The sequence below is a fragment of the Malaclemys terrapin genome, chromosome 2, assembly GCF_027887155.1.
Source record: "Malaclemys terrapin pileata isolate rMalTer1 chromosome 2, rMalTer1.hap1, whole genome shotgun sequence".
Lineage (NCBI taxonomy): Eukaryota > Metazoa > Chordata > Testudines > Emydidae > Malaclemys > Malaclemys terrapin.
The window spans coordinates 26,293,605-26,308,990 of NC_071506.1; the positions used below are offsets into that span (position 1 = coordinate 26,293,605).

Below are 15,386 nucleotides of genomic sequence, written 5' to 3' on the forward strand. Positions count from 1 at the left end.
ATGTATTTGTGTGTGCACTAAAGGCTGATTCTTCAGGCTGAAATTATCAGGTGGGCAGAGGAGGGGGTGTACAAAGTCAAGAGACTAAAAACATGATTTGATGCGGGGCTTTTTAATCTCATGCTTTTGCCGCCAATCTCACTTGCGGGGGGAGAGGGGGCTGTCATCCGACTCAGTATTTCACAAGCCTGATGCCAGGGGCTGTAACTATACAGCTCCCTAGCCACAGACCTGCTATGTACCCCAGCAACTGCGCTAGCCACTCCTGCCCTAGAGGGGGCGCTACCACCACCCTCTTCCTTTCCGGGCGAGCCGCTTCGACCACGCGCAAATCCTCTTCCTTGGCTCGTTCTCCACGCTCCGGGCCCTAACGCCGCCCCCTTTCGTTGGGCCTTGTGAATCTCAGCGGTTACGCATGCGCCTTTTCAGCACCTTTCGACGCTCCGCCCTTTTCTTCGTTCGGCTACCGGAAGGCAGGGACTGGGGCGCATGCGCATTTGGTATCTTCTTGCACTCCCGGAGCCCTGATCGTCATAGTGGCTGCAGTTCCGCGCATGCGTGTTGGTCCCTGTGCCGGGAGGGGGGCATTTTAACAGTAAACATCCTGCCGATTTGAACGGCGGGTTTGGGCGGCAGGAAGGGCTGCGGCCGCCATCTTGTTTGTTTGAGTGGCTCGGAACGGGGAGGAGGCGGAGCGGTGTAGTTCCCGAGCCCGGCCCCGCCAGCCGCTGCATTGGCCTCCCCTGCCGCCACGCAAGACTCGGGGTAAGGAGCCGGCCTCGCTGCGCCCGCCCCGGCGGAGCAGGCCGCGCGTCCCGCGGGGGGATCTGCAGCCGTCCGACGGGCGGGGGCGGCCGGGCTCAGCGCTGCGCTTCCTCCGGGACCCGGAGAGGCCTAGTGCTCGCCGCCCCATGCTGCGGCTGGGCAGCCCTGGCCCGCTGCTCCTGGGCACCCTCCAACCGAGCCCGGGAGGCGGAGAGACGTGGGGGGTCGCGGGGCTTGAATGTGTCTTCTGGGGCCGCTTCCCCGGAGGCGCGCGGGGTGCTGCGGGAGCCGGGAGGGCTGCTCTGTAGTCCGTTGTCCCCAGGAGCTTGCCCCGCTGCCGGGCGGAGACGCGCGAGGCCCGTGAGGGAGCCCTGGGCAGGCAGCGCGGAACACTTCGACGTGAGCCAGCTGTGGGGGGCTGCTGCGAAACTTCTCCGTAAGCGAAGGTGACGTGCCCCAAAGTCCCCCCCCTTTCTAGCCCCTCGGGTGCGGCCCTGAGCTGCTGGAGGTGAGGGGCTGCTGCCGGCATCGGAGCCGTGTCCAGTCCGGGACACCGGACAGGTGATTGGGGCAGGGGAAAAGGGGGGTCAGTGCGTGTCTGAATGCCGTGCGCTTTTAAATGTAAAGCGATCCGAGGCACTCAGTAAAAATGTTTGCTTCCCTCTGTACGGGTCAACTAATTTATATTCGTATAGACTATTATGTGGGACACTATTTTGCGAGCCTTTTGCTGAAACAGTATAATCTCTGGGATTGGGTTTATGGGGGGGTTGCTTTTGGGGTTGTGGGAAGTGAAGGTTTAGAAGGGGGGACCTGAAAGGGAAAAGTTTGAGAACCCACTTACACTAGAAAATATATTTTTGGGGTTTCGGACCAGTCCTATATTAGTAGAGCTGGATAATCTAGGGCTTTTCTACTTGCAATAGTTCATGCAATAACTAGTGATTAGTTTTAAGTGGTGCATCAAAGGGATATCTGTGTTACATTTGCTAGATTTTTGGAGTTAAAAGGAGATTTGGGGACAATAGGATTGCCTATATTTCCCCCTACATGCTTGTAATATTTGTAGTTCTGTACTGTAATGACTGTAATCTAATCCTGTCTTCATGGTTTCATCTGGTCTCCTGCAGAAGTCAGGAAGGAACACACGCACTCCTGATGTACAACTGTATTCTGGAGGTGGTGGGGGGGTTGGGTTCACCTTCCTCTGAAGCATCCCGCCACTACCAGTTGGGGTGGACTGGTGCTCGGAAGTGGTACAGAGAATCTTCCTCACATGCTTATAGTCTAGTCTCTAGCTGATCACTAGATTTGGTGTTTGGAAGGAATTTTCCCCCAGATCAGATTGGCAGGGACCATGGGATTTTTTTCACTTTCTGCAGCATGAGAGGAAGCATGGATTGTGTGCTAGGATGTATCTCAACTAAGCGATTCTCTGCCATCAGAGAGATCTTGGGATCCCTGTTGTTCTCAACTAATGGTGCGCAACTGTTTAGCCTCCTGAGGACTAAAATCTTCTTTTTTAACTGAAGTCATTGGACTCAACATAGGGGTATACGGGTGAAACTTAATGATTTGTGATGTGCAGGAGGTCAGAATCTATGATTTTATGATTCGTTCTGGCTTTTCTGAAATCTGCCCCAGAATCACCCTGCCTGCCAAAGTTCAGCTGTAAGAGTCACATTTTCCTTATTTTATTTTTTTTTTGGTTGCTGTATCATTTAAAGTAAGCTACCTTGTTTGTTGAATTTGAACACTTTTTGGGCAAGAATATTGCAAAATTTCTACAGTAGTTTCTTTGGCCAGGATTCAGCAAACACACATGTTCTCTTTTACAAATGTGGGTAGTCTTCTTGACCTGTGTTTGTAGGATTGGGGCCTTAGTTTACTTTCTAAAGACTCATTGTAAGCATGTGGCATGCTGTGAATTTGTAAATAGTAATTAAAACAAAATGAACCCAGTATATTGACAATCAGAGAAAGTGAGTATGGTGGGAAAATTGGCAGGTAAGTTATTTAAGTTAGTCAAGTATACAGAAGATTGTGAGGAACTTTAGGGACCTAACCAAGCTAGATAAATGGACAGATACTGTGGTAGACTAAGGGTACATCTACACTATAGGGGGGAGTCGATTTAAGATACGCAAATTCAGCTACGTGAATAGCGTAGCTGAATTCGACGTATCGCAGCCGACTTACCCCATTGTGAGGACGGCGGCAAAATCGACTTCTGCGGCTTTTTGTCGGCGGCGCTTACCACCACCTCCGCTGGTGGAGTTAGAGCGCCGATTCGGGGATCGATTGTCGCGTCCCGATGGGACGCGATAAATCGATCCCCGAGAGGTCGATTTCTACCCGCCGATTCAGGCGGGTAGTATAGACCTAGCCTAAGTACTTTGCTTTTACCAACACTGAAATGTCCATTGATTGGGGGGAAATTTGAACTAGCCTGATAAATAACTTAACTCTGGAAAGAGGCCTGGGCCTTATTGTGGGATTGAAGACCTACTCAGTGTGCAGCTGTGGTCAAAAAAGCAAAGAAGACATTAAGATGCACAAGTAACAGGATGGAGAATAATATTAAAACTATGCTATTATGTAAATCAATTTAATACCCTCATCTGGAATATTATGTGCAGGTCACCTGACTCAAAAAAGGATATAGCAAAATGAAAGGGGCTAAGGGAAGGGCAGCAAGAATGTGGTGTATGAAAAAATTATAGTATGAGAAGTGACTGAAAAGATTGGGATTTTTTACCTTAGGAGACAAATGTGATGTAACATGATAAAAAGTATATCAAATAATGATATAGAGAAGGTAGATCAGGAACTTAGTCTCTCCCTTTCTCTTAACTAAGAACAAAAGGAACATGGTGGCAGATTCAAACTGATAAAAGGAATTTTTCATGCAGTGTATGATTAAAATGTGGAAGAGCCCAAGATTTTAGCTAGATTCAAAGAGCTGTTGGACACTTATATGGCTAACAAGTATTTCCAGTATTACTATACTTTAATGCTAATACATTTTAGAAGGGATATAAAACCTAATGCTTTAGGTTTAATCCAGTCTCTAATGACTGGGAATTAGGATGAGACTTTCTGGGGGCAGATTATCCCACATCAGCCCATTCTGAGGTTTCTTGCACCTTCCTCAGACACATCAGGTGCTGGCCATTGTCCAAGACAGGATGCGGGGGTAGATGGACCGTGGGTCTAATTCACTATGGCAATTCCAACATTCTTTTTTTCAGTTTTACTTTATATACACTGTGTGGTCAAATGTACAGACATAGTATAGTCAATTTTCCTGTGATTGTTTTGGGCTTTCCACACAACATAGAGACACACTTTAAACAAAATAGGAATGCTTGATTATCAAAACACAAATAGGCAGGAGGGCTCAAGGATGACTGTGACATTTGAAATAATTTTAAGTTGATTAGACTTCAGTTTGGTGTCCCTTTTAAAAGGACATCTTTTGATAGGGTCAAAATTTGATCATAGTGGAAAGTTTACCAATCAGGTGAGTGAGGCTGCCCATGAGGTGCTCAATAGGATTGCAGAAGAATAGATCACTGTGCAGAACAGTGGTTCTCAACCAGGGACTTGCTAGGACCCAGGGCAGAAAAGCCAAAGCCCTACCATGCAGGACTGCAGCCTGGTGCCCCAAGCATCCCCTCCCAGGGCTAAAGCCAAAGCCTGAGCAATTTAGCTTCACAGTGCCCCCTGTGGCATGGGCCCCTGGGCAATTGTCCTGCTTGCTACCCCCTAACGTCAGCCCTGGCTTTTATATGCAGAAAAACAGGTGTGGCACAGCTGGGCTGTGGAGTTTTTATAGCGCGGGGGGATGACTCAGAAAGAAAAAGATTGAGTACCCCGGTGTAGAAGGAAGTTGTAGGATCCCAGATCTGATCCATTGCTTCTCTAGTTAAAATGGCAGGTGGCTACTTGAAAGTAATTAATTACCCTTCCTGCATCTGTTGTGAGCCCTAATATTGTTGACTGCAGGAGCAACTCACATGCCTAGGTGTATAGTCAGGGAGCACCATGCCAACCCAAGCTTCTCTTTGCACATCTAGCAGTTAGTTCAGCGTTGGGTTGTATCAAATGTCCTATTGCTCTCCCCACTACCATCTGCCTGCACTTTTCTGGAGAGAAGAGTCAGACAAAAAAAAGTAAAGGAGAGAAAACAAGAAAGAAACAAGGGAAAGAAAATATACTGAAAAGAGAAAGGACAGAAGCGTGAGAAAAAGGCAGCAACAGTTGCTGCCATTCTGCAAAGGATCATGCGTGGTGCCTGTGCACCCCAGATGGGGGGAGTCCAAGAAAAAAAAAGTTGGTGAGCACTTCAGTAATAATTCCACTGGAAATGTATTTTTAAAATTTGTACAAGCTGCATGTGAATGTATTCTCATTGCAGTATTGGGATAGTGCATTAGAACTTAGAAGTGATGCTGACTTGTGGTATTAGTTCAAGCAGACCACATTGCATAAAGTAGACATTGCAAATAGAAATTAATGTTTTAATGTAAGATGTTGTAACTTATAAATGCATTTGTTAAATTATTTTTAGTGTGGTAACATCACTCTTTAAATTGTTTCCTCTCTTTATATGTATAACTTTCTGTGGCAGCATGTCCATAATATATGGAGGAAAACTGCTAATCTCTGCCAGCAGCAATTTACTTCTACTTTATTTCTTCTTTTCAAGATTTTCAATACACCTCTACCCCGATATAACATGGTCCTCGGGAACCAGAAATCGCTACTGCATTATAGGTGAAACCCTGTTATATCGGGGTAGCGGCTGCAGGACTCCAGCGGTGATTTAAAGAGCCCTGGGCTCTGGCCACTGGGGGAGCCCGGGCCCTTTAAATTGCCGGCCGAGCCCCGCTGCTGCAGCTCCGGAGTAGCGGTGGCAGGGCTCCAGCAGTGATTTAAAGGGCCCGGGGTTCCTCATAGCAGCCGGAGCCCCGGGCCCTTTAAAGCGCCACCCGAGCCCCAGTGCCAGAGCCCCGGGGTTACCGCGCTATATGCGAACCCATGTTATATCGGGTCGCGTTATATCTGGGTAGAGGTGTACTTGAAACAAGTAACTCTCATTCTTCTCTAATATTGTCCTTGAGTTTCAGGCTATCCATAACCCTTGCATAGATTTAGCAATTCTCTATGCTAGTCCTGCGAAATATCAGCATGCTGACCACTTACCATTTGGGCTTCCTATCCCCATCTTCCCCACAACAAAAGTGTAATAGGTTCCCAGTCCTGTTTGTTGTATTAATGACCTGTGTTTGTGTGAAAGATTAAACCTTTCCCTATCACATTGGGGAGCACTTCTTCCTCTCTCCCTTCTCCCCCCCCCCCCCCAATGCCCATGTATATTCCCAGAATAGAATAAATAATTTGTCCTCACAAGGAACTAACTTTGTTACCCCTTAGCATTTAGTGTTTGTGTGTTCCTGTCACCATGGGAAAGTTACTTCATCTTGTAGCTCTAATGTGGGGAATATGCAGACCGAGTGCAACAATATTGCTGAAAGATAGTAGTGGCAATATGTCCATGCTAGCAGCTGCTATCTGTGCTGTCAGGGAATTGGAGTGAATACAGTTGCTTCTGTGTCTTATTGGTCCACATAATGCTTTTCATGTTTAATGGGAAGACTTCATTATATTTTCAGGTTTGAGTCAAGTATGATTGCTCTTTCCCTGAAGTTCAAGCTATATATTTTGAACTGATTGTGAACATGTCAAATCTAATAATTTGCCAATCCACAAAAAATCAAAGGACAGTTTTTACAACTGGAGTTGGAAGGTTGTGACAGAGATTTAATGCTGATGGCTTTAACTCCTCACTCCTTCTCCATTCTCTTATGCCTAATGTTTTTGAGAAATAAACCTCTACCTCGATATAATGCTGTCCTCGGGAGCCAAAAAATCTTACCGCGTTATAGGTGAAACCACGTTATATCAAACTTGCTTTGATCCACCGGAGTGCGCAGCCCTGTCTCCCCCCCCCCCCCCCCCCCCCGGTGCATTGCTTTACCGCGTTATATCCGAATTCGTGTTATATCGAGGTAGAGGTGTATTGCATTGTACAACAAACCCACCTCATAGGTTTGTTGTACAATGTGAAATACTTTTTTAAACCCTTTGCACTGAGAAATACAGTTTCTGATTTATAATACCCTTTCATTTGATGATCTGGGTAATTCCCATAAAATTGCTCCTTTGGCAGGTCTTTTGGAGGATCCTCCACATCTTTTTCCCCCCCTCCCTCCAGCTTTCAGTGAGAGTGCAACAGATTTCTGTCCTTGATTCCTTTCTCTTCTCCCTCTTCACGTTAACTGTGGGTAATCTCATTTACAGATACAAATTCAACTACAGTAACTCCTCGCTTAACGTTGTAGTTGTGTTTCTGAAAAATGTGACTTTAAGTGAAACGATGTTAAGCGAATCCAATTTTCCCATAAGAATTAATGTAAATGGGGGGGGGGGGGGGTTTCAGGTTCCAGGAAAAAAAAATTTCACCAGACAAAAGACTAATATATATATATATATATATATATATATATATATATATATATATATATATATATATATATATATATATATATAAAAATACACAGTAAAAATTTTAAACAAACAATTTAATACTGTTCACAGCAACGATGATTGTGAAGCTTGGTTGAGGTGGTGAAGTAAGAGGGTGGGCTGTTTTCCAGGGAATGCCTTACTGTTAAATGATGAACTAGCTTTTGGCTGAGCCCTCAAGGGTTAACCCATTGTTGTTAATGTAGCCTCACAGCTACAAGGCAGCAGAATGGAGGGAGGGGAGACAGCATAGCAGACAGAAACACACACCCTGTGTGTGTGTGTGTGAGAGAGAGATGCGCATTGTCCTTTTAAGTAGACTGACCCCCCCCTCTAAGTACACTGCCTTGTTAATTAATCAGCAAGTTGAGACAGCAGCTGCTCCCAGGAAGCTCCCTTGGTCTGGAGCCTTGTCGTGTTGTCATGACCCCCCCATGGAGATGGAGTAAGTGGGGTGCAGGGGAAAGGAGGACACCCTGACATTAGCTCTCCTCTCTCCCCCCTTGCAGTGCAAGCAGGAGGCTCCCGAGAGCAGCTCCAAGGCAGAGGGCAGGAGCAGCACATGGCAATGGCGGGAGGGACAGCTGAACTGCTGGCAATTGATAGCCTGCTGAGCGGCTCTCGCATAGGGAACTTAGGGGAGCGGGGAGCTGATGCAGGGCTGCCGGTCCACCCTGGTTCCAAGCCCCCACCAGCTAGCTACAACGGGCCGCTCTTCCTGCAAGCAGTGGACAATGCAGGTGGCTGCCAAATGACGTTATAAGGGAGCATTGCACAACTTTAAATGAGCATGATATCTAATTGATCAGCAAGGTAACAACAAAACAATGTTAACCGGGACAACTTTAAGTAAGGAGTTACTGTACCACAGGGGTCCCCAACATAGTGCCATGGCGCCCACCGGGACATCTAAGCGCACCCACATACTGGCCGGTGGACGAGCAGCAGCTGAAATGCCGCTGAGAAGCAGCGTCATCCAGAGGCATCGCCTCCGAAATGCCGCTTCTCGGTGGCATTTTGGCGGCAACGCCTATTGACGTTGCCGCTCGTCGGCGGCATTTCAGCAGATGCTCGTCCGCCGCCACGGTCCTCAGTGGCTCGTCATCTGGCGCCTGCCAGACGAAAAAGGTTGGGGACCACTGCTGTACCACAACTATTTCTGGTTTCAGAGTAGCAGCCGTGTTAGTCTGTATCCGCAAAAAGAACAGGAGTACTTGTGGCACCTTAGAGACTAACAAATTTAGTAGAGCATATGCTTTCGTGGGCTAGTGCCCACTTCTTCGGATGCATATAGAGCGGAACATATATTGAGGAGATATACACACACACACATACAGAGAGCATGAACAGGTGGGACTGTACTGGGCTAGCTTGATTATCACTTCAAAAATGTTTTTTCTCTTACTTAATTGGCCTCTCAGAGTTGGTAAGACAACTCCCACCTGTTCATGCTCTCTGTATGTGTGTGTGTATATATCTCCTCAATATATGTTCCACTCTATATGCATCCGAAGAAGTGGGCACTAGCCCACGAAAGCGTATGCTCTAATAAATTTGTTAGTCTCTAAGGTGCCACAAGTATTCCTGTTCTTTTTACAACTATTTCTGGTGACTCTCAGATCTTCCTCTACTCCAGGCCTATCTTTCTAGCCAAACAAGAAGCTCAACATGGCTGAAAGTGAGCTCTTCGCTTTCCCCTCCCCTCCCTTTTCTATCATTGTGAACAATACCACCATCTTTCCTGTCACTCAGGCCTATAACCTGGCTGCCCTCTTCAACTCAGTCCTCTGTGAGATCTTACATTCAGGCTCTGTCTAACTCTTGCCAATTCTTTCTGCATACAATCTCCAAGATTTGGCCTTTTCTTTCATCCACGCTGCTAAAACTCTCATCCAAGCTCTCATCATCTCATTTCCCAATTAGTGCAACATCCTTTTCTCTAGCCTTGACAAATGCAAATTTGCCCCCGCTCATATCCATTCAGATTGTTACTGCAAAAATCGTTCTCATAGCACATTGCTTGATTACATCACCCCCTCTCTCTGAATCCCTCACCGGCTCTCCCTTCTCTTATCACATCAAACATAAGCTACTTGCCTTCACATTCAAGGCCCTTTGAGTCCTGTTCCCACCCTAGCTATAATCTCTCATTCACTCTTGAGGGTTGAGTCCTGCCTCTGAACAACTTGTAATGCTAACCTCCATCACCCACTTCTTAATCTTCAAAGGAGTGCTTTTTTAATGCAGCCCCTCATGCTTTGGAGGAGCTCCCTATAAACATCTGTAAAACTTAACTCATTATACTACTTTAAAACTTTTTCCATGATCACAAAAAAATTAACTATGGTTACGCTGCCAATGTGTTGAGACGCTACCTGTAATGCTGACCTATATTGTCACATTGTTTCTTTGTACTCACCCATTTATCTGCCTGTATCCATCTGTCTCTTGTCTTATACCTATGCTGTAAGGTCTTTGGGGCATGAACTGCTTTGGGGTTCTTGGGGTTTTTTTTTTTTTTTTTGTTCTGTTCGTACAGTGTCTAGCACAGTGGGATCCCAGTTCGTGACTGGAGCTTGTTGGTACTATGGTAATACTATAGGGCTAATAAAATACATATTCAGATAAATATAAACCAAATTACATGAGTGGGCATACTGAAATCTGGTTGCAGAATATTGCACAACTGTGGAGTAACTGAAAGAATGTAAGGGTATGTCTCCACTGCAATTAAATACCCGTGGATGTTATCAGGGGCTGTTTAATTGCAGTGTAGACTTCTGGACTCAGGCTGGAGCCTGGACTCGAGGACCTTGCATGGTGGGAGGGTCCCAGAACTTGGGACGCAGCCTTAGCCAGGAAGTCTACACTGCAATGAAACATTCCTGCAGTTTGAGCCCAGTGAACCTGATTCAGCTGGCACAGGCCAGCTGCAGTTTAGACATTGCACTTCTGTTAACCTCTGGGACCGCAGATTTAAACCTGGCCTGGAATCACAGGAAGCCTGCATTCTGTATGCTACCCTGCATTTTGGAAACTTTCCAGCAGGAGACAACTACTCCTCTGCTTGATGCATCAAATTAAACTGCTTTGCTCCTAGTGTCACATGCTGTGCCTGCTGGGGAGGTGTTCTATATAGGAGCTTTAAAGGCATAGGTTTGATCCTCCATTGTAGGTACAGTGAGAGAAGGGTAGAAGAGGCAAGACAGATGGTGCTTGGACTTGCCAGGAGCCGGATCCATCCTCTTAGGATGATAGCATGCTCCCCTTACTTGCTCATTTCCGATTAGCTGCCTGTTAGTGGCTTTGGTCTTCTGCTTCCCTAATACACACACTTAACTATTGGTAAGGATGCAGTTTTTGTCAGAGGTCACGGATTCCATGACTTCTTTGGCTTTCACTCCCACCACAGCAGCGGGTCAGGAGCAGCTGTCTGTGCCTGCTGCAGTAGCAGCAACCGGGGCTGGAGCAGTGGCTGGCAGTCAGCCCCCAGCAGGGCTCAGACTGTTAGTCTTGAATATTTTTGGTAAAAGTCACAGACAGGTTGTGGGTTTCTATGAAATTTTGTTTATTGCCCATGACCCGTTCATGACTTTTACTAAAAATACCTGTGACAAAATCTTACCCGTAATTATTAGGTTCATACAGGTTTCCCCATAAGCTAGTGATGGGACTGTAGTCTTATGTTTTATCTCATATTATGGTGACCAGTCCCTTATAAATACAGTATATTTCCCCTTCTCAAAGCTGCTAGGAGTGGACTCTTGCACCACCAGCAGCAAGACAGCAGGACAATAGGAAAACAATGCTACACTCAGAGGGAAAGGGCTGTAGATAATAAGAGTCCTTTAGAAAGGTTGGAATAAGCCAATGGTTTTCAAACTTTTTTATTGGTGACCCCTTTCACATAGCAAGCCTCTGAGTGCAACCCCCCCTTACAAATTAAAAACACTTGTTTATATATTTAACACCATTGTAAATGCTGGAGACAAAGTGGGTTTGGGATGGAGACTGACAGCTCGAGACCCCCTGAGGGGTCCTGACCCCCAGTTTGAGAACCCCTGGAATAAACATATGGAAGGCTTTTAGAATGAGTGGAGCTCTTAACTTTTTGTTTTGGCATGAAAAGATACAGGAACTGTTTGAGGATGGAAAGACTATGATCTTTCTTGTGGTGAGAAAATTTGGGTCAGTAGTATTCCATATGTGCTGGAGTCTGAATAGCTGGTACTTGATAAGGCTATGTAGAAGACTGCGGTGAATGGAGATGGAAGCATGAATGAAGATTTTTTACAATGGAGGAGTCCTAGTGACTAGCATTGGGAAATGAGTTCTTGGAAGAATCATAGATAGGTCTAATAAGAGACCAAAGTTCATGGTCAAGGATGATGCTAAACTTAGACCATTGCTGGCAGACGTTTGTGTAGGTATGTTTAATCCTGCCTCAATGCCGGGAGATGGACTTAAATGTCTTTTGAGTTCCCTTCCAGCCTCACATTTCTGTAGGTGTGACTTTTTTCTAGTTTACCTGCTCAAGTTTCCAACACAGTAAACTTCTACACTTATAAACATATAGCCACCAATGGGGAAAAAATGAGCAAAACTCTCTGTCTTGAACAAAAGCCTTTCAGATTTTAAGGTATATGGAGCATTTTCTGTTCTATTGAAAATTTCTGTCCTTTTTCTTGTACAAAACCATTCTAGAATCTTGCTGGTTGAAAAGAAGACATGTTGATAGCCTCCAAGTGGCATATATATAAATATGGTGAGATTTTTTTTGCAGTAACCCAATTCAATATAAAACAATTATATTTTTCTTTACAGGTTTACACCTTATAGGCGGCTGGGACAATGTTCTACGCCCATTTTGTCCTGAGCAAGCGTGGGCCGCTGGCCAAAATCTGGCTAGCGGCCCATTGGGATAAGAAGCTAACCAAAGCCCATGTATTCGAGTGTAATCTAGAGAGCAGCGTGGAGAGTATCATCTCACCTAAGGTATCTATTTTACAGTCATCTTGATGTTAATGTTGCTGGTTCAGCAGAGATAAATTACGACAGCACATGATCAATATACAAGAAGTAACTAATATACTGATGCCTTAACCTGAAAAATTCTAAAATGTTAACTCTTTTAATGAAAAAAAGTGTGCTCACAATTGTTTTACATGAAGTATGAAATAATCCATGAATACCTGTATTCTAAGAAATAATCTGAGCTTTTCACTCAATTCTTAGTTTATAGTTTTGCAAGAAGTGGCCAGGTTTCAAATTTGGTCCTTTGGTTAATAGGTTTTATGCAGAGTATCTTTATCTGAATTATCTTGATGTACCATGTGTATACGTAGAAATTTTTTATGGTGGGCGAGGGAAAGGGAAAAAAAATCTTGTACCTGTCAGCAAGTAGCTTTCAAAGGACTTACGGTGACATTTGAATACGCTTGACATTGAGAGCTATTGAAATAAAGAATGATTGATTATTTAAATATTCTTGTCCTTTATGTTCAGAGGGTTGGAAAATGTAGTTGATAGCTACACAATAACATTACTTGCTGAGTACAGTTTTCTCCAGGTTAGGCCCTAAGTTGCCTTTGGTGCTTTGGTATTGGCTACAGCCAACAGAGCAACTGTGAAAAGTGCTGAAGGACACAACCTCAGAGTTAAGGGGGAGAGAATGGAACACTTTCTTCTTACCAGATACCTACTAATCAGAGGGAAGATTCTTCAGGTCTTGTGTTCATGGATGTTTTCGTTTTTAACTCACCTCTAAAAAATGGACTGGTTATGTGGCACATTAGTCAAATATAAACCATTTTATTTGACAACAGACATTTGGATGCCTTAGAGAAAAGCTTTTTTATTTTTTTAAAAGACCTAAAGCTTGTTTCCTAGTATCCATAAACACTTTCTTCAGCTAAATAGATCTTCTGGCTGTCAATTCAGTGCAGCTAATATGATCTTTACAAGAGTTATAAATATACACAAATATAATAGCTGAATCCTCTATTAATCAGAGCACTGTAGATATGCATGGTGCTTTACAGAACAGGCTGATTCCCTGCCTACAAGAGTTTGTAATTGAAGGGTATGTTTACACTGGCAGAGTTACATCGCTGCTCAGAGAGCACTGAAGGGAAACCACTGTTGTGGGTTCACACTGTCAGCTACTTGCACAATAGCGTGTTCACGCTTGCAGCGCTATTTGGAGCGGTGCACTCTGGCATCTCTTCCTCTTCTGCTGCTAAGAATTGTGGGAAGGTGGAGGGGGTCGCGGGGCATTCTGGGTCCTGTCGCAATGCCCCGTGATGCATTGCTTCGCATTCCAGCAAATTCTGTGCTTCTGTCCGCCTTTGGCACCATCTTTCAACGGTCTGTGTACTGTGCACTCTGCCTCTTCGGTCTTCAGGAATAGATCCCAAACTGCTGACCAATATGCTGCTCGCTCTCACTAATGCATCACAAGTGGCAGTGGAGTTATTCCTTAAATTACAAAGGCAAGAGGAGTTTGACATTAACCTCGCCAAGTGTAATAGCTACGACATGAGATTGCTGTGGCATTCACGGAGGTGCTGACCACAGTGGAACTCCGCTTTTGGGCTCGGGAAACAAGCACTGAGTGGTGGGATCACATTGTCATGCACGTCTGGGATAACGAGCAGGGGCTACAGAACTTTCGGAGAGGAAAGCCACATTCATGGGACTGTGTGATGAGCTTGCCCCAGCCCTGCGGCGCAAGGACACGAGAATGAGAGCTGCCCTGTCTTTGGAGAAGTGCATGGCAATTGCACTGTGGAAGCTGGCTACTCCAGACTGCTACTGATCGGTCACTAACCAGTTCGGAGTGGGAAGGTTGACTGTTGGAGTCGTGTTGATGGAAGTGTGCAGGTCATTAATCACATCCTGTTTCAAAAGACCACGTTGCCCGGAGTCATGCGTGACTTTAGTGGATGGCTTTGCACAAATGGGCTTCCCTAACTGTCGAGGAGCGATAGATGGCCCACATATTCCAATTCTGACACCAGACCACCTAGCCACCGAGAACATTAATTGGAAGGCGTATTTCTCTATGGTTCTTCAGGCACTTGTGAATCACCGTGAGCGTTTCACGGACATTAACACAGGCTGGTCTGGAAAGGTGCATGAGACACGCAACTTTTGGAACACTGGCCTGTTCAGTAAGCTGCAAGCAGGGACTTACTTCCCAGACCAGAAGATCACTGTAGGGGAAGTCAAAATGCCCATTGTGATCCTGGGAGACCCTGCCTACCCCTTAATGCTGTGGCTTACGAAGCCATACACGGGGAATCTTGACAGCAGCAAGGAACAGTTCAATAACAGGCTGAACAAGTGCAGAATGACTGGTGAGTGTGCTTTTGGCCATTTAAAGGCCCACTGGTGCTGCCTATATCGGAGGCTGGATATGGCTGACGACAATATTCCTATGCTTATAACCGCGGTTTGTACGCTCCATAATATTTGTAAAGGGAAGGATGAAAGCTTCACTCAGCGCCTGGAGGCTGAATGTGAACAGCCAGAGACCAGGGCTATTAGAGGGGCGTAGTGCAGGGCCATAAGGATCAGGGAGGCCTTGAGGCAGGAATTTGAACATGGTGGATTTGATTTAAATCAAATTGATTTAAATCACTAGTCAGGAAGACTCTCTATTTAATCATGGTTTTCTACATAAAAGTGCATTCTTGTTGGTTGGTATAATCTTAATACATATTCTTCACAACTCGGAGATAGATGTAGGTTTCATTTTTAGAAGGTGTACACTACATTTTAAAGTGATTTATTTTGAAAACTTCAGATTAACTTTACAGCTATATCAGAAAATGAATGATTGGTTATTTCATTTACCAAAGGTAATTGAAGCAGATATTTATAAAGTCATTAGGAGTTGAACTATCTCCAATTCAACAGGTTAATAATTAATCTTTGAAGGATTTTCTTGCCATGCTGTATTAGGAGGAGAACATCACCAGACAGACATTTAAACTGTTTTATTTAACTAAAACAAGGACATTAAGTGT

At 45.1% G+C, this 15,386-nt stretch overlaps 1 protein-coding gene across 2 annotated transcripts in view; it reads left to right on the forward strand.

The window, feature by feature from the left end:
* The first annotated feature begins 629 nt into the window (after positions 1–629).
* Positions 630–15,386, forward strand: part of RAD21 (RAD21 cohesin complex component) — a 37,966-nt gene continuing 23,209 nt past the window's right edge. Inside the window, exons 1-2 of one of the 2 annotated variants that reach the window (XM_054017962.1) lie at positions 630–765; positions 12,181–12,351. In XM_054017962.1, coding sequence (XP_053873937.1) covers positions 12,208–12,351 — 144 coding nt within the window. In that variant the 5' untranslated portion in view covers positions 630–765; positions 12,181–12,207. Of the gene's footprint in view, positions 766–861; positions 1,327–12,180; positions 12,352–15,386 lie in introns of those variants that run through there. The other variant, XM_054017963.1, reaches the window with a different exon arrangement.